General features: G+C 36.2%; 1 protein-coding gene across 1 annotated transcript in view; it reads right to left on the bottom strand.

The window, feature by feature from the left end:
- Nucleotides 1-20,115, bottom strand: part of RAB11FIP2 (RAB11 family interacting protein 2) — a 32,561-nt gene that overhangs the window by 6,194 nt on the left and 6,252 nt on the right. The window contains exons 2-4 of the mRNA XM_052677312.1: nt 15,092-15,534; nt 13,934-14,396; nt 1,992-2,037 (exon numbers count right to left, since the gene is read on the bottom strand). Coding sequence (XP_052533272.1) covers nt 1,992-2,037; nt 13,934-14,396; nt 15,092-15,534 — 952 coding nt within the window. The remainder of the gene's footprint in view (nt 1-1,991; nt 2,038-13,933; nt 14,397-15,091; nt 15,535-20,115) is intronic.

The following is a 20,115-nucleotide window of genomic DNA, read 5'->3' as shown; positions in this document are numbered from 1 at the left end:
GATACTGCTAAAGGAAGGAAGATTTTAAATGTCCAGTTTGAGTAAAGGGTACTTAAACGCCTATATACTTACAGAAACAGATACTAAAAATGTAATATAATACATTAATCTTATGGTAAAGTGTATGGTAAGGAGTATTGCCTCAGCTGTAAGACCCCGTTGAGGCACAGACTGACAACCAGAGGACATGGAGGAAGAGGAGTCAGACAAAGCGATGGCCTGGCAATCTCTGATCATCTCCATATTTAATGAGGAATTCTACTCTGGGAATATAATCTATACTCTTTTCACATCTTTTGTCCTACTTACTTCATCCTCCTTTCAGTTCTTAATTAGGCCTTAAAGAGCTCATGCTGCCCTTTCAACTGGCTACTGCTCCCATTTAAGCAGTGCTGTCAGAGACAGGTGTTGGCACCAGAGTGGGAGACACACAAACATAATTACTCAATGCGATGCGCAAGGGAGAAATGCAATGAATTGGTGAGGCCTATTATTGCAGAACCTAACAGTAAATTACTTCAAACACCTCAGAAAGCAAACTGGAGTATTTAAAAAAAAAAAATTTCAAATGGTTTCATTGAAAACTACGGTTGTGATATATTTTCTTCTCCTAATTTGTATTTTGTATGAAATGAGCACCCTCATAATCCTGCAGCTGACATTTAGAATAGCTGCTATTCCAAAAGAAAAATCATCAAGGATTTCTTTTATCACCTTTAAATCCTTTAAATAAAACAACTCACATATTACTTCTTAAAAGAATTATAAATGCGCTTTTACCAGCAATAAATTACACAATTTCCAGTAGCACATTTGCAAGCACGCAGAAACTGTAATTACGGTTACTTTACAGACAATAGCTGCAAAGTTAAATCAGTTTTTTTGATGTTGTGTTTTGTCAGAGATTAAGTAACCGCCTGGTAGAATTCAGTTTACTATCTGATCAAAGGCAGCATTCATACACGCTGACATCTCCCACCAGTTCCTTGCATTAAAAAAAACTTGGGTGTTTATAATAACATCAAATATTATTAAAAGACATTTACATAAACCAGCAAAAGCAAACAGTACAAAGTCTTATTTCCCTGTGAAACTTGTTTTCTATGTATTGTAAAGATTGAAAACAAACCCACTTTTAAAGATTTGATCTATTCACAGAATAACTTTGAGTAAGACCACATTTTCTTCCAAACAAAGATGCTGCATAGTCCATCTGTGGAGTTTGCTTTGTCTTTTCTTCCTAGTACACAGTTTTAGGTACTCTTACAATAAAAGAGTATTTTGAATAATAACTTTTAGTATTTATTTCTATTGTAAGTGTTTTCTGCAAGGCTGCTCATTTATTATTTTTATGATGAATCCTGCCATGTATCAGCTCATTACTTCCATTTGGATTGGCCATCTAAAAGCAGTCCTCCAATCTCAAAGCCTGGCAATAGAAAACACCTGTGATGATGGCTAATGGACAGCTGCCTAATGCAGGGCTCTCATCTGACCACATTTCTCTAGAGCTATCTGCAGATAGATCTCAGTGTTTCTTGTTGCTCTCCCTGTATAGATCTAATTTTCCCTTTCTTTTCCACATTGTAATATAGAGGTTATCCAAATATTTTGCACATTGAGTACAAAACTCTTGTTTATTTCCAAGTTTGTTTCAGTTTTCTTATTTTCCAATTAGATTTTCTGGAAATATGAATAGAAAGCAAGACAAAATCACAGAATAACAGAATGGCTTGGATTGGAAGGGACTTCCAGGATCATCACATTCCAACCACCCTGCAACAGGCAGGGCTGCCAACCTCTACACCTAAAACTAGACCAGGGGCTGCCCAGGGCCCCATCCAATCTGGCCTTGAACACCTCCAGAGACAAAACAAACAAGCAACAAGCATTTCCTTATAAGAAGTTAAAAAAGAATCCTAGCTTATATTGTACTGGGCACCAGTTAGTTGGTATTTGCTGATAGCTTTCCATAACACTTCACAACTCACCATTGTTTTCCTGAGGTCCTCAGTGCCAGAAGGATTCACGTTAAAACTGCGGAGGAAAAACAAACAAACATCAACTGTGCACACATATTTGACCAAAACTTCCACTAGAAATTACTACCGAACTGAGGGAACTAGCTGCACAAGGTATTTATCATGACTTATTTTCCTGACTTGTCAGACTTTGAATAACTAGGACGATATTTGAAATTAGTGGAAATTTTCGTATACTCTCCGTCCACAATTTTTGATATCCTCCTGTCATAAAATCAGAGTAAGCAGCGTAAAGATGTTACAGATTGGGCTCCTCCAGCAATTTGATTATTTCTAGACGTATTTTATACTTCTAAGTATAAAAGAAATACTTCATATGAATTATTCTGGGAATAGATTCTGGGATGAGGTAGTTAAAATATAAACACAACAAGAAAAAGGCTAACATTCATTGCCAACTTTCATGGAAGCTGCCAAAGGAAAAATTCTCTCCTTTGAGAAATTCCACTGAGGTCACCAGGTTCAGTTAGAACTAAAAAGTTACCTTGTATTAACCACATTTTCTTTATGCCTATAATTGAGTTCATAAGCTATTATTTTACAAACTCAGTGATTATCCCACGTATTCGGAAAGCAAAGTTATTTCATGATTGTGTTGTGTGAAGATAATTTTTGTCCTCAACTGCAAAAATGGCAGTAGATATTGATAAAAACAGCCATTGTCAAAGTGTCAGATCCAAGAAACAGACACTGTCCATGGAAGTTGATGTAATTATTTGCAAGCCTCCTCAAAAAACACTGCTGCCATGTCTCATGTATTTGCTATAGCAAATTTTGAGAGAAAATTAAGTCTCAGAGAGAATGCGCTCTGAATTTGGATATGATTCAACAATAATACTTCCCTGGTAGCACCATAGTAGGTGTCATTCTTTCACATCACAAAACCTACCATTTACTCAAGTTGCATGTATTGGCTGTCAAAGATGATCTCTGCTGAGAGAGCTTCAAGAAAACAGATCTGTGCCTGGCTGCACCAAACTGGTAACAAGCACCTAGGAATGCTATGACAGGCATTCAGAAGTTCATTTCTTTCCTATTTTTCAGGCTAGAGAATCTTATCGGCCTAAAACTAATGACTGATTCTATAGCCAACAAGCTGATACATGAATAAAAACAAATTAGCAAAAAAAATACTGCAATCTATGCTTGAAAGAATAATCTGGAAAGCACCAATTGTACACTTCTTTGTTTTCTAATTCTAAAGTTGGCTTGAAGTAAAAAGCACGTGTCTTGTGTCCATCACTCTTTGATATCCAAAATTATAAGCCACACATTTCACGGCGTAAAAATGGAAGACATAACATACAAACTGGTGTTTTATTATTATTATGTCCTTTTATTTTGTTTCAAAAATAGTCTTTTGCTTGTATACAGAAGTCCAGAGAACCCTCTGCTAGACTGAGGACATTAGAGGAAGATTGGATTACATGACCAGTCACAACTAGGAATAAAAAGGCATCTGAAGACTCGAGGTCTGGCTAACTCCCATTGTACCTGTTTGTAACAGCGATCTGAAGCACTCTGCCTGGAGTTTGCTGGAGAATAGTTTTGAATGAGGGGCTGCATTCATCGGGTTTTGTCTAAAAAGCAAAAGGCAGGAACCCTCCCTCACGGTCTGCATTTTAGTTTCACACTGATGTGTCAAACACATGATGAACTTGCTTCATTCATGGCTGCCTTTTGTGATCCGAGAAAAAAAAAAAAAGAGTTAACTGAACTGGATCAAATTAGCTTGGTGAAAACCAAGAATGTCTCTATTTAACGAAGTGTGGCGTTAATTTGGGATATCTTTCTTTTGGGACTGTTTCCTCATGTTAGACAAGATATAGAATAATACGGCCTGACTGCTCAACTGAGTGAGCTTCTGAAAGGTTAAAAAAGCAAAATCTTTCATTGCGCTGAATGACTTTCTGTGCAATAAGTTCTAGGACTCCCTTACACAGCAGCTGCTTAAAAGAAAAGTTCTGACTATGAAAAGTTACATTTGAAAATTAGAAATATAAATCACTAGCAATATGGATTAATCTTTTTTTCATCTAAAAACTCAGCAGTCACTTCTGTAACATTGTGGACGCTGTAACTGCAATTACAAAAGAGCACATCTGCGTATTTCACATGAAGTAATCTGAATATCCTTGCAAAAAAAACCCCAAAAAACTATTGAATGAAATATTCACCAATAAAAACCCCAACCCTACGAATACTCATATTTTAGAGAGATATGAAGAAATATACTGCTTCTCAGTGAGGCAGGAAGAAACAGGTGCTGGGATTGCATACGGCATGTTAAAGTCAGCCTGTCCAACCAACCAACGTGGGAGCTCTGCGGCCCCGCCGAGCCTCGCAGGGTTTCCTGCCAGCTCCTCCAGCTCGAGGTGAACGTGAGCCGTTGCAGACTCTCCCAGCTGCACCCATAACTCACTGTCCAAGAGCCCTGTAATACCTTGAAAGAGCATACTGTAAAATTATGAATGCATGCAGTTGGGGGAGTTGCAGATACTGTGTATTGAAACTAATGAGTAGGGTTTGTTGCTTTTGTTATTTTTTTTTTTAATTCAAATTTCATCTCAACAATACATCCCTGATGTTATTGCTTGACTTGATCATTTGATTACTTACATAGATTACAGAAAACACACCTCCAGTACTACAGAACATGAACTGCACAAACATGGTGCTCAGGGACATGATTTAGCGGAGGGCTGTTAGAGTTAGGGTAGTTTGGTTAGGCTGTGGATGGACTTGAGATAATCTTTAAGGTCTTTCCCAACCTGAGCAATTCTATGATTCTGTGATTCTTCCAGGAGCCCTTTTCTTGACTCCATAAGAGCACTCTGAATTTATCAATCTAAGCAACCATATAAAATCATGTCATTTTTTAACTGTGTTACAATCCCAGCACATAGCCTAGTTATAGGCCTGTCTCTGTTTTTTCCCCAGGGCTTGATAAATTGGCAAGAAACTTTTGCTATGGAAGCATAAAAATATGTTCACAGCTTGAGAAAAAAAATTCTTTTTGTTTTTAGAGAGCAGTTCACTGTAAAAGTGACTGTAAAAATCTGGCATCGCGGGATTTTATAATTACTGTTTCTCAATTATGCCCAAACTAAACTCGCTCAGTGTACAATTGAAAAGATGTTTCTTTTCTAACAAATACATTCTGCCAACTGCCCCTGAGAACTGAAGTCCAACTGGGTTTCTCTGGCTCATGCATCCTCATTAACACTGTATAACTCCCAGGTGTTACATCCGACACTAGTGCCTGCTCACTGACTGTATCAGCCAACCTACACAAACTGGCTTGTCCTCTCCTCTTCCTGCTCACTGAGAAGAGTTTGTCCACCTTCCTACTACCATTTCCTTAATCAACTCAAGGAATCCAGTGACCTTCCGTCTGTTCTACTAATCCAAACAGGTTGAGAAACCTTTCTCCCTCCCTACTGTTGCCCATCACCACTCTCGTGTGCCTCTCGGTCATGTCTCAGGTCCCAAAAGCTCTGTGGATCTTCTCTTTCAGCTAATAAACTTTCATTCACTCTGAGAAACTTTAAGAAATTCAGGAACTAATACAAGGAGGTAAACCACATCAGCAAGCCTGAGGTTGGAAAAACAAACTGCACTGAGATCATAAGGTGGTTGACCAAGTGAGCCACTCAGCTTTTGCATACCCTCTAAGCAACCAGAGGTGAAACAGACTTACCTGGTCTAGCACAGAAGTTAGTCATGCCCCCATTTCACTCATCTGGGAATTCAATTATTTTCCTTAAGAGTTCCTTCATATCAGATGTTTTCACCAAACTAAATCCTATCCATTTTTTTTTAATTACAATTGTTTCTTTACATTTTTCACTGAACAGTAAAAGCTCGTTAGAATTTCTGGGGTTTACTAGCTTGGATTTCAACTTTAGTACGTGAGATGAGAATGCTTCTCTGCTACCATGTTGCTGGGGGAATAAAAGCAATGAGAAATACATCTAGTATAAAATTATATTGGGGACAGACATTATAACTGATTCTGTATAGCATTTTGGATGATGACTTCATTACTGTAACAACTATATTGTTTTCTACTTTCTTGTCTTTTCCTTAGTTAAATGCATTTCATTAGAACAATAAGAAGCTCTCACACTTCTTTCCTAACACTGACTTTACGAGGCAGTTACATTCCTAGCTGATTATCTGCAGTCTGTGTAGAAATGTCAGTGTAGTGGAAACACACCAGAAATGGTGTGCAGGGAAGCAGCCCAGGTGCCAAGGTGAAGCACTACAGCACTGAGCACTGGGCTGGTAAATCACCATCTGAGTTACCTTTTTTTAAGATTGAATGTAGCTCAAGTATCACAAGCACCAGTTTACAACTGGAGTTTGTAATTTTGTCTCCTGAAGCTGAATGGTAGTTAAAAATTCAAACATTGGATCTTGTGGCTGCTTAAATATTTAGCTTCTAAATGCCTAGAAATTAAAACCATGCTTTAAAAAAATCTTTCCTATAACTGATTTAAACATTTTTAGTGCCTGAACCATTTACTCTGACAACATAATGAATGGGAGTCAGATTCCACTATGCTGCATGGAAGTCATATTTTCCTAAGGAGCAAAAGCTTTTTACTTATCTTTCATTCCTCACAGTAGTGATACGATCACTGTATTGTATGGTATTACAAATTAAAGCTAAGAAATTTACATTAACATTTAATATTCAAAATACTGAATATTCAAATAAAATACTTAATATTCAAAATACTGAAATTTTCTTTGTTAACTTGACATATTGAGAAAATATCCAGTGTACTAACTTGCTCTTTAATAGAATCAATACCTGTACAGGTAATGAGCAAAGCTGTACCATGATCATTTTCCATTAGAGTCCAAGAATTCTTTCTCTTCCTAATTCTTGGTCTTTGCACTTATGATTCTTATTATATTGCTTATGATTTTTTCTTTGGATTATCACAACACACACCAGAAACTTGAAATATTAGGATGCAGTTTCAGTTACTAGCAATCTAATAGAAAAACAAAAGAAATGAATAAAATTGCATACAGTTAATGAAATTCAGAAACTTATTTTTCTGTAGAATATTATTAGCCTGCTGTGTCTGGCAATGCAGACATCACTTTATACTCTGAGAAGGAATGACTGTCATGTCTGGCAGCTGAGCAAGCATGGAGCAAGCACATTACCATTTATTTCCCAATCAGATTCTGGGGAACATCACTTAAGACACTTCACTACATAAATTGTCCTGCTGTCAAGATGTGTTCCAAGGCCTTCTGGAGTTTGTGTAACCCCATGAGGACACAAAAAGAATATCATTTTGTGTTGCTATTACTCCATTTTCTTAATATTACTATGACGTCCCATGCCAAGAGTTAACTGCACTAAAAACCCCAAACTTTGTAAGATACACTTTTACTGCAAGCCATTTGTTCCCAATCTATACATATTCTTTACACACATGCCTGTCCATGAGCAGACTGCTGCTCTCTGGAGCCCTCCTGATCGCAGCAGGCTCTGTGAAGATGAGGAAGTCCCAGAAGTCCTGGACAATATGCACTTCCAGGAAGCAGCCTTCTCTCCTGTGCTTCAGGTATATCTCAAATTTAGAGCAGTAAAACACCACAGTGCAAGTATATAGAAGCACAGCAGCTATCAGATATAAAACTTGAATGATTTACAAAAATAATATTTAAAAAAAGCCACATAAAGTTGTTAGGAAGATTTATACTAACTTTACGATGCCTAGCAATGGTAAAGAATCTCTGGCAAGACCAACATCACACACAAAGCCAGCGCTTTCCATAACAGGAACATTTAAACCCATTAACATGCTTATCAATAAATAATCTAATTTTTTATATACTGGCTTTAATCTGTTCTAACATATTAAGCAGCAAGGCATTAAAAGTCAGTATTCTTCACACTCAAATGCATTATCACTCTGCCTTCTTGTGCACGAGAACAAAAGCGGACAATGAATGTGAGCTGAAGAAAGCAGAAGTGAAGCAAACCTGGAACGTTGAACATTCCTCACTGTATGCACTTTAGAAACTGTTTCTAAAACTAACAGCAACACAAGATGATAGTACTTAAACAATTCAGCCTTAGCACTTTGAAACTGCACTGTTTTGCAATTGAAATGACATGTTTTGAAAGTTTTTCTGTGTTTTTTTCTGATGCACTAAATCAATTAAAGATGATACAAGAGCACAACTAACAAGATGCAGTCATTCACAAATCTGTGAGGAAACTGAGAAGCAGATATAAAAAGGTATGTTGGATCCCTAGTCTGTGCATACATGTAAATAACTTCATTTTAAAAACTCATGAATTGAGACCCACAGCAGGCTGGGAGCTGGTTCTAAGGTTATTGGAGACAGACCAGGGACCTGGAGGTGTGCAGGGCTGCATTTGTGCTCTATCAGATGGCCAGCCCTCTGCTTCCAAATATTTAAGTATCTTTAAATAATGGAACTTGTAGTTGCACACTGCTGGACGCATTACTCATGTGAGTTTACTCATTATGAGGTATCTAGATCCAAAAGTGACCTACGCAGTGTGCTCAACTGAACGTTCATGTTCAACAATGTTCATAAACAAAAACAGTTTCATACAAAAGTTAGCATTGTAAAGCATTTGAATTTTTCTGCTTTTATTAGGCAGCTGTGCTATGCCTAAAAATCTGATGAATTATTTATCCTCGGGAGACCACTAACAATCCTCTATGCTAAAGGCTGTGCCAGCACCTCTACAAGAAGACTCTACGTACAGAGATGTGTGAGCCAACCAAAAAGAACAATGACCCTGAAGTACAACTTTGCATTGAAAATTAAGAAAATGATTTTGAATGCTTAAAGAAATAGCACTAATTCTTCATTCTTAAAAAGAACAACAACAACAAAAAAAATCAGTTTTATATTGCTTCTGGATTTAGTAATAAAGAAATTGGATATAACTATTCACTATTGTTTTTAAAGCAAATAGAAACAGCAGCACACTGCCCATTGGGACAGATGATATGCCTCAAAGTCACTCAAGAAAGATTTTACGCCTGATGTGCACCAACAGAAAATTAAAGGCTAAAAATGCTTTGTCATTCAGCAGGAAGAACTTCTAAAACAGCATTCCTAAAACAGACTTAGAATATAATAAGAAGTGATTGATGGTGAAGTCAGCAGTAAAGTAACACTAAGTACTAATATTACTAATTGTAGAAATACTGAGTATTTCTATGATCTCTCTCCAGGAATCGACTGCTCCAACCTATCCTCACAATGTAACTAACAACATGATCACTGATTTGCCATAGCTTCAGAAAAGACTTCTTTCTCACCACATGGAGTAGTGATCTTCCTAAATCAGATGCTAACAGTCTCAGCAGCACAGTAAGGATCTTTGCATAACTTCTCTTTGTTCTGTAGATTTCTGTCTCTTCTCACATACCAGTATTATATTTGCTTTAATGAATTAATAAATACTAATAGTCTACAGAATAATTAATGAACTGCCGTGCTCTATCAAAATTTTATCTAGTAATGGTCACATATGACTAGAAACACGGGAAGTCAAATTCCAGTGGTGAAATGAAAAAAATCCTTTTGTTTCAATATAAAACAAAATTCTGAAAAGAGCATAGCTCACCTGACGTCATTTTTTGACTAAGAGAGAAATATGTGCCAAATGTCTGAACAGACTTCATTGCTCTAGCAAGGAGAGCAATGAACTTGCTAGAGATCAACTACATGCGAATAATTCCTAAAAGTTAACATCAGCTTTTCCTTAGGCTCCAGCCAGCCAATACTTGATGTTTATACGAGCATCATTCACATTGGCTACAGTGAATCCAGTAAGATATGCCTGTTTTCCCTCCAGTATTCCATCTCCCATACTTCTTAGTAAGAACATAACACATTTATTGCTTGAACTTGAGAAAAAGTGAAACCAGCATTCAGTAGACAACACAAGCTTTATTTTACTTCCTTTATATGATGGAAGTGCTATTTTGTAAGTTATTTTTATTTAATGCATCTCTCTCCACATGTATACATATATCGATATATATACACACACTCATGTTCTATACATAGGAAACAAGCCATACAGACACACACACATGCACACATATGTAAGATACACATACACACACTACATACAATGTTTTGTAGAGAGCTTGCACCTATCAATCCAGATTCCCAGATCTGGAATTTGATCAGACTAGTAACAACCTGTCAACTTTAAATATTGGACTATTTGTTTCCCTGTGTCCAGTGCCTAAGATCTTGTTAATTACCTAAACTCCCTTTCTGTAGGTCTTGTTAATTACCCGTCTCCTGTCTCAGTGGACCTTGTTAATAACTTGTCCAATCTCTCTAAAAAGGTCCTAATAACACATTAAAATTAAAGATGCTTTTCTCTTAGCACTTGTCAAGTGGTGTAAATTGAGAAATTTTCACATCGGTTTATTAGCCTACCATAGTGTATTTTCCTAAACATAAACAATTTCTGAGAAATGATGCATAAGCTTTGGTCACTGCAAATAAAAAGATCTTTGTTTGCAAGGATTACTGTCAATTTCTGTAACTGTGTTCAATACAAAATCCACGTGGCTACTGATTGCAATTTAACCACTTGAAATCCAAGACAACAAAACTAATTGTTAGTGAATGTGTTTAAAGATAATGTTAAGCTCTGCTGAGCAGCTCCCCCAGCCTGCAGTCAGTGATGTTATGAGCTGCAGCTCTGCACACAATTGGTGTTTGGTCAAGATTATCCAACCAAATCAGTTCAGACGGACTTGAGGCAAGACCCACAGCCCAACAAACTTGCTGAAAAGCTGCTTTACAATGTTATTCACTCTAAAGAGATATCAGGATATAGACATGCATGGCCATGCAGCTAGCAACAGAAGAAACTATATATTTTTCTTCCCAGATTCATAACTTCTGCAATTGATAAAAGAGGTCTCTGCCTTGATGGCAAATCTAGAACAATGATAATACAGCAACAAAAACATCTACACAAAAATGCATAACCATGAATTCTACTGGTAGTCTTTTGTACATCCACTGATTCCTAACCTAAAATTTGTCACCTTGCTCTAAAGAGATTATTAGCCAGGCGAAGTCAAACATCACGTGTCCTAAAGCAGTTAATCAAACTGACATTGATAAAAATAATCATTAAAAAAGAAAACAAATCTAGATATGATATAAGTAGCAGTAGGAGCCTCTAATGATGATGCTGACTATAAACACGCTGATTAAAAAAGATGACTGCTGAAATGTTTAGTATTACAAAGACAGGTAAGGTCAGTAGTACATAGATTATATAGATTCCAGCTATGCAAGGAGACAAGAATGCAAAGAAAGGACAAAAGGATCTGAGAGAGAAGAATCATTGAAACTAAATGAGAACAAAAGAGAAAGAAAGGAGGTACAGAGGTGTCTCCAAACTGAGTCCTCCTTCAATTTAAGGTAAACGTATAGTGACGGTTCATAATGACTGGATTACCCTCATGAAATTGGATAAACCCTGTGAGATCTTGTTAACTAGGTGACAGAGGAAAAAAAAAAACAAAACCAAATGAGTCTCCTGTGGCTGATCTGAGGTGTAAATATATATTAAAAGGCTTTTAATTAATCTATTTATACATATTACCGGCCTGGACTGGTTGGTTTAGTGGTTTGGGATGAGGAGTGTTGGGAGTGCGTGGAATTTTCTTGCTTTCTTCCTCCAGTTTGTACTACTAGCCCCAGCCAGGTCCCATGGCCTAACCACACATCTTCCTGCTCAGTTTCGTCAGACAGGAATCCATGACTGTTCCATTATTCAAAGCAAGGCATAGCTACACAGGGATAACTGGGAGATGAACTGCAAAGCAAACTCATCATCCACCCAGAACACTGATTTTGGACACACCTTACTAAGACTTGCCGCCTGTTTTACTTGCAAGATGGTATCCATCAAAAAGCTTAACAGCATGCTGAGTAAATAAACAGCAACACAAAATCCAAATTCCCCATGTGTGCTTCCTGCATGCTGAATTTGTTACTCAACCTCATTTATTTTGTGCTCACAGATTTGTACAACTCTTTCCTCACAGTATTACTAATTCTAAAAATTAAAAATGGATTCTATTCAACAAATCCTCTGCAGATAAAAGGTAAACTTAAACTGTAAACTTATTAAATATGCACATTTTGAATTAGTTTCTACTTCAAAAGAAAATAATTGTTCAAGATACATATGAAAGAAAGTGAACTTTTTTTTTAAAAGATACTCATAGACCATAGTAGTGGAGGGTAGAAAAGCTTACAACATAAATTATTGCATGATACATACTATTCCAGAGTAGCTGACTTATAAAAATGGTCACAATGTTTTCTACTTTTGGCATTTTTGGAAATGACAAAAACTTCTGACAAGACAAGTAGCTATGTTTACATAAAAGTCAAGAACTAGTAAAAGAGACTCACACAAAAAGAGGGAACGAAGACCAGAACCCTTCTAAATGGGCACTGTGATGAGCTTTTTAATTACAAAAGAAAGAAAAAACAAGTCCATCGTGATTATTGTTTAAGATTTATATTTATCAAGATCTGTTGCATTCAAGAACTTCAAAAGATTTCGCTACTGATATCTAGCATCTGCCCGAACACATTTTTTCATTTTAAAAAATATTAAATGCTATGTAATTTTAATTGTTATTTAAATTAGCTCTGCTTAAAGGAGATTATTTAAATGAAAGTTTAACTTCTGACAAACCAAGCTACATCCTAACCTCGCTTTAATCTAGAGAAATCCTTTATTAAACAAATAATATTCTAAGACTCTGGCTGTAAATACGTTATTTAAGACAGTAGAACTGGCTTGACTTGTAGGAGGCACTAAGAAGATGAGTCACTGAAGTCTGTATGAGCCTGTAGACAGCTAATCTTTTTTACAGTTGGCCCATTTCAGTTCATCTAATTCACAACAATTAGTTTTGTTGAGAAAATAATTTGAAGTTTAAAACAGAAGTGCATATATTCTAACTATGAATTAAAAGTAGGGATACAACACGATTGATCTGTTAATTAATTTCTGACATTAACGTACAAAAAATTTAGGAATGTAAATGAATAAAAATAATTATCTGATTAATCATGAACACTGGCTATAGAATATGTAGTGTGTGCATATATATCTGTGTATATAGTCTATCCAGCAAACAAAAACCAAAAGTGAAGTGAATTTTTTTTTAATTTAAGGAAAACAAGTAAACTGTTGATAAGCAAACAAAGATTAAAATAGATTATTTAAATCAAAGTTTCTTATCAACCCCTATAACTCAAGTCATTTTGTTTAGCATATAAACTGCTGCCTGGTGTAAGGTCTTGAATACACATGAACTCAGGAAAGCTACAGTGAGCCAAACGATCCCAGGCATGATAAAGGCCCAGGCAGATGCTCTCATTTAGAAACAGAATGGTCTCCAGTTCTTGTGGTTTAACACACAGAATCTAAACCCATTTTTTCCAAAGCATTTGCGTTCATTACTCAAATCTTTTATTTATTCTGTTCCATCTTACCCTTACAATTAAAACTTTTCCCTTTAAAACCTTGGCTTAGACTGAGGGTAGTGCAATAGCTAGCAATGAGCAAGGCTTTCTGCATATGCAAAATTAAGAATAGTCACAGTACTAATACATTTACTAATATAAATGCAACTTCTAAATAAAATATAGAATGAAAAAGTTAAATTACATTAAAGGTTCATAAATGTTACTCAGTAATGGATTAACAATGATAAAAATAACTACGAAGCACAAAGACTGTGTCCCTCAACACTTCACATTTTCATTTATATAACACGTTCAAGATAGCAGATCAAAATACAGCCAAAACCTACCTTGAAGATGGCAACATGCTTGTAGGCTTGAAGTTTGTCATGAACGGATTAGTCGACTCGTAATCAAAACTCTCCTGATGAGTTTCACCAAATGCACTCGGTGATTTCAAGTCAGTGGAGCTCTCTGATCCCCCATTGCTAAGTTTATCCGACCTCCTGCTATCTTTCTTGCCAGTCACTCTTTCAAAAAGACTAACCTTCTCTTTTTTCTCTTTTCTAATTTCTTTTTTGATTTCAACAGGTTTGGAAAACAGATTGATGTTTTGATCCCATGTTGCTGGGCTTTCTTCAAATGGATTCTTCTGTCTTGGCAGTGTAGCGAATTTTTGGGGTAACGAAGCACTCACGTTGGTAAATGGGTCATTTTGTGCTTCCGGTGCAGTTTCATCAGCTGTGCTGTCCAGTTGGTTCATTTTAGAAGTATCAACACTTAATGTCCTCCTATGCGGAGATTTTAGACTTCCTGCAAACAATCTGGCATTAGTACACCATCGATGAGATACTACAGCATAGCTTATAATGCACAGATAAACCATTTTAGCATCAGTATAGAGGGTTTGAAATTGAGTTTCAGTCTGAAACACCCTTGAATAACAAATCTATTTCTAAAATATCAACAGTTCTGGCATTGTCTTTGTGGTACTGAAATGTTTAAGGAAGAAACTACAGCATTTTTTTAATTTTCTGTATGAGAACTATGTTCTATAAGGAATACAGTTGTAGCCAGAAAGTGACAGTAATCTATCGTGTAATAACTTTGAGTGATGCAAAGCACTTTCACTTACTTGTATAAATGAGATTTACAACTTTGATGATAGTTTTTAACTTTTTTAAAAAGACTTATTCTTCACACTATATTACTTTGCCTAGAGTTCTCTCTTGAATGCAACGTTTCATTAAAAGATACTCTCAAAATGAGGACACGAGAAAAATTAAAAATTATAATACATTATGACCAATGTAAGTTATTCCTTACACTCTTAAAGGCATTTATAAGTTACTTCCAACTAATGGAAGAGAAAAAATAGGTCAGCAATAATTCATTATTTTTTGGCCTCATAATTGCTTCATAAACTAAAGAAACAGACTTTCACCTGCTCTAGAAGCTGGGAATTATAATTGTAATGGTCGTGATCGAGTAGCGTGAGTTTTACTTACCTCCCTCATCAACTGAACCAAAAGATTCCAGCTGACGCTTGAAAAGATGAGAGTAGCCAACTGTGCTGGATTTTAATTTTTCTGAGGAGACATGGGATCCTGTTAAATCTGACATCGAATGAGCTGAAGATAGCCTCTGAGGTCCCAAAAGGAAAGGCTTTTTTGGTTTTGATTTCATTTGTACTTCACCACTACATAGCTCTACGTTCGCATCAGGTATGTGAGTACTTGGAATGATTGCAGATGACGTATCTGAAAATGTCCCATCATTTTTTCGACCCTTCATTTTGTCTTTTAGTTTAGCAAAAGGGGATTTGGTTTTGTCCTTCATTGACAAATCAAACATACTTGCTGTCATGTTATTCCTCATAAACTGAATATTGACTTTTATTTCTCCTCTGTCTTTGGTTCTTTTCCCTTGCCTGGACTCTAGTTGAAACCACCTTAAATGAGAAAAAGAGCAAGTTAAGTTGTGTTCTCTGGAAGCTAGCAATTAAAATCTAGTTAGTTGATTAACGCCTGGCTATATAATTAAAAATACGAAAGTCAAATTCCCATACTGAAAAACTTCTTGGTCCATACTTGGTTTTGGAAGAGGATACATGCAATAACTAGGAAGCAGGAAGCTCTTTGCTCTGTTCACTTCAAGAATCCAAGTCAACTCAGTGGAAACTTACTAAACTCCACTGAAGCTAACGGGATCACATCTGCTTACAAAGAAGAATTTGTATCTAATATTTATTACAGAAACAAATAAGGAAATATTCAAGACCTTGGAATGATTCACACCTTACAATCATTTTGGTTTTGCAGCTGTCACAAACACAAGTGGCGGAACAGCATCAGTGTATCCAACACTGCCCTTCATTGTGGGTAACTGGTAGGATTAACTTCAGCGCGTCTTCAGAGGCTTTGGAAACATCCAAACCTCCAATTGAAGAGCTCACTTGTTTCAAAAAATATATGTGTTTCTTCAGTTTCAACAAAGACCTTATCATTAATCAGACACCTGACTACTTGTCCATCTCACTCCTCTGTCTATTGGATGCACCAGCAGAATTAAGATTCAGTCCCTCCTCCACAGCCTTACCTAAGTGAATGACTGACCTTCTCCCCACTCATCATGAGTAGTTTCTTCCTATTTCAAAAGGGGCACGAGGGCACATTTCCAATTTTCCAGTTCCACAGAAGTGCTCTAAACACGTCTGCGTATGTTCTCATTGCTGTTCTTTCTCTCCTTTTGGAGGACATGAGAGATTTTCTTATACTCCTTCTCACACGTGAAAAATATTAAATGATTTCTTTGGTTGACATCATTAAGGAAAAGAAATAACACTACCTCTCAACCTTCCTGAAAAGGTTTGGGAAGGGGAAGACAAGTCATCCAAAGGACAAGTTCCTCCACCTGCCTTGAGGTGATGCTGAATTAGAAGCCCTGGAAAAATCTCTTGTAAATTTTATGAAATTATTAATTTTGAAACTATCTAACAGGCTCTAACTCATATTTCTAGCTCTCTAAGTTAGATGAGTAAAAAGACTCAGCTAAATATCAAGTAGCAACACTCTCCTGTTGCTTTACCACTCCTGGGAACACACTGTCAGTAGAAATGCATGCACGCACACCAACACAAGAGTACATTATCATGATGAAGTAACTTTTGAACTGGAGACTAAGAAATGAAATTGCCTATCAACACAGATGCAAAATTGATTATGCAGTTATACATACATTATTCAATACTGTCAAATACACAAAACAAGGTCAGGGAAGGAGAAAAATAGCCCTCAATTTCCTTTCAGATTTCATAAATATATTTAAAGGTGACAGAAGAAATCAAGTTTTCAGGGAGACATACTATTTTTTTGAGTTGACAAAGGTGACCTTCCAAAGAAACAATGAAAGGATAAAGAGTATTGTGACTTTGTTGCCTTGTGATATCCCAGAAGTATTATATGCCACTCCAAAGCAGAATAATTAAGAAATATCAGAAAGTCTCTGTCCTGACACTGACACCAGATCAAGAGATCAAGAACTTCAAAAAGGTAGGACATCAATGAAGGACAATTCAACTTTTAGGGAGACAGTTTTCCTTCTGTTGTGAGATAACTTCATTTATGTGTTTTATATGAAATGCAAAAACTGAATGTTAAGTCTCTAAAGAAGACAGGATCATTTTTCATTTTACTTACTAAGATTTCACTCCTCTGTAACTGATTCCAGAAACTCCTCAATTCATCTACAGAGTCTTCAAAGGAAACATACACAACAGAAACGAGAGTAAATCTTTTTTTTACAATATCACAGAAAAAAAAAAAAAGAAAAAAAAAAAAAAGGAAAGACAACTTAGACTACTTTGTTTAAAAGAAAATATGTTCTTATATACTCTTAAAAAATAATAGCAATGAAATAAAAAAGACCCACAAGCATAACAAGCAAGCCCTTCCTTATAACCTTCCAAATGTCTGGTCTGTGTGAAAAGAAACAAACAAACAAGAAAACCAAAAAACACTGAGCAAGTGCTGTGCAGGATGGCTTACGCAGTCTCTAAATATAAATATATATAAGGCTCACGGGTGTTTTAGAAGGCTTAACAGGCAGAGAGGACTTCATTTTTTGACATTCGAATTTATGAGCTCACTCTGCAATGTAAGGAAACGTATTCCCTTTCCCTCCTCTCATTCTTTTAAACATTCATACTGTATCTCTGATAAGATTCATGAATTTTCATGTTTCTAGTTAGGCATTACTGAAACTTCAAACTGATGTTTGACACTGTTTAACTTGATTTAGAACATCAACAGCTTCTTAAGATTTTGCTATGTTGAAGAAAGCCTTTACATTTAAAACTAAATTTAACCCAATTATTCGCATTCTTATCATGAATTAACAACTCTGTTACTATCAAGACTTCCTTGTTAATGATGTATCCACACATGCTATTTTGATATTTACCAGGTCTGTACAACTTCCATACACAACCACTACACTGCCTTCTGTGGTTTGTACATCTATTTTCCAAGCTGGCTCTGAAGGACTTCACACCAAGGTAAGTTCAGCTGGGAAAACAAAGTAACTCTTCTCACTTTAATAAGACAGGGGAGACCCGTAAGGGACCACATTCTACATTACTTCTGATCTCAACAGAATTTAATCACAAACTCTTCAGCAAAATTCCTCTGGACTTCAGTGGAATTTCTATTTGAAGAATGATTGCTGGGTCAGGTCTTTGTATAAAACACATATATTTAATCGTTATAGGCAAGTAAAGGAGGTGAGGTTTCTTTGTCACGTTTGAGATTTTATCTTGAATCATGAAGGGCCCATATGCTTCTGCTCATACAAGACAATATGAGAAGCACTCTCAGTGATTTTCTTCAAATTCAACAACAAATAATTATTACTTTTTTTTTTTTTTTTTTTAAACAGATGAGAACAAATGCAAGGAATGCATTTGTGTGGAGCTGCACATGAGTAACAGAGTCTGTAAATGTTTCTTATTAGAATCTGTTTCTACAACACATGGGCGTGAGCAACAAATAGAACAACAGCACTGTACATAATAGAAAAAGAATTGGAAAATGAGGTCCACTGTTTTCAGATAACATTTGGGTCCCAAAATACTAAATTCCACTATACCATTGCCAATTTGAAAAATTGTAATGTATTATAAAAGCCAATAAAACTTGCTATTTTGGTTTTGTTTACAGTACTTTTAGCCACAATAAATACTCCATTTGTCAGGCTGCCATAAGCTTATTCTATAGAAAGCCTGCACAAAGTAGGAAAATAGCCAATAACACATGAAAAAAAAAACAGGGTGGCTTTTATGAGAGCAGATGCCCTTTTATTTAATAACCAAATATTACATCCAGTCTTGCAGACAGTCTTTATTTAAACAGACCTTGTACAAAGTCTGGCAAATTTTCCTAACTTCAAAGGGAGCCCTATTGCCTTCTGAATCACATTCGTACTGCTTGCTCTCACCTTCCAGTGTTCTGTAGGACAACGTCCACACACCCTTTATTTTCTACTTTTTCCCTATGGTTTCCATTAGAACAACCGCTGCTTCTTTTTCTCATATGGCTTTGAGTGTGCTAATGGGCTTTCCCTCTCTCGCACAGGTTTCTGTGGTTTTATTTTGTAAGCATAATACAGACTCACTCTGCACGCTGGCAGCACCTTCTGATTCAGTTTCCTTGCCAATGCCGAAGAGGTGAACTAACAGAAGAATTTTCTCCCTCATTTCACAGCTTCTCAAATACAATCTTCTGCCTTCACTCTGTAAACACCTATTGAGTTGATCTAATTGCATTTTGCTGAAATTTTTAGGTTACACTCAAAGATTTCTTGCAAAATCCTGATTTTAATTCCTAAGTCACCGAATGAACTCTGCAAAAAGCCAAGCAATCAGAGCACCTACAAGATTGCTAGCTTTGATATTATAGCTAAAACCAAAAGCCTGATCTGCTAAGGAATTCCGCTGCACCATTACAAGGAGGTCAGCAGGTACTTATAAAATCAGCCCTAAAACAATCACCCAAATCCCAATGAGTGGAGATGACCATCAGCTGCCTTGAGAAAGAACTGCTGCTTTTATGTTAGATTATGTATGCTCAGGTTAGGTACGCTGAAGAGACTACACAAAATCCTACTAACACAGATGTTAGATTCATCCAGCTAATGGGTAAAAGAAACAACGTTCAAAGCCAAGAATCATCTAACATACTCATTAGCAGGAAATTAATATAAATAAAAAATTCAGAAACTTTTTTTCCCCCAATAAGACGATTAGATGTCATACAAGAGACTGGCCAAAGAGATGGAAAAGTAGGAAAATGGCATACACAGCGTATGAGGGGAAATGAAGAAGAAAATGGATTACTTATTAAGATAAGTGATGACATTCACAAAGATGAATATTATTACTTTCTGGAAGCCAAATGAAATGAGATATACAAAGTTGAGTTTAAAAATAAATATTACAGACTGACATTTAACACCACAAAACATATGGGAACTGACA

The sequence above is a fragment of the Tympanuchus pallidicinctus genome, unplaced genomic scaffold (genome assembly GCF_026119805.1).
Source record: "Tympanuchus pallidicinctus isolate F22 unplaced genomic scaffold, pur_lepc_1.0 scaffold16, whole genome shotgun sequence".
In the NCBI taxonomy this organism is placed as follows: Eukaryota; Metazoa; Chordata; class Aves; order Galliformes; family Phasianidae; genus Tympanuchus; species Tympanuchus pallidicinctus.
The sequence above is the reverse complement of the archived record's forward strand: the minus strand, read 5'-3'. Positions and strand labels throughout refer to the sequence as shown.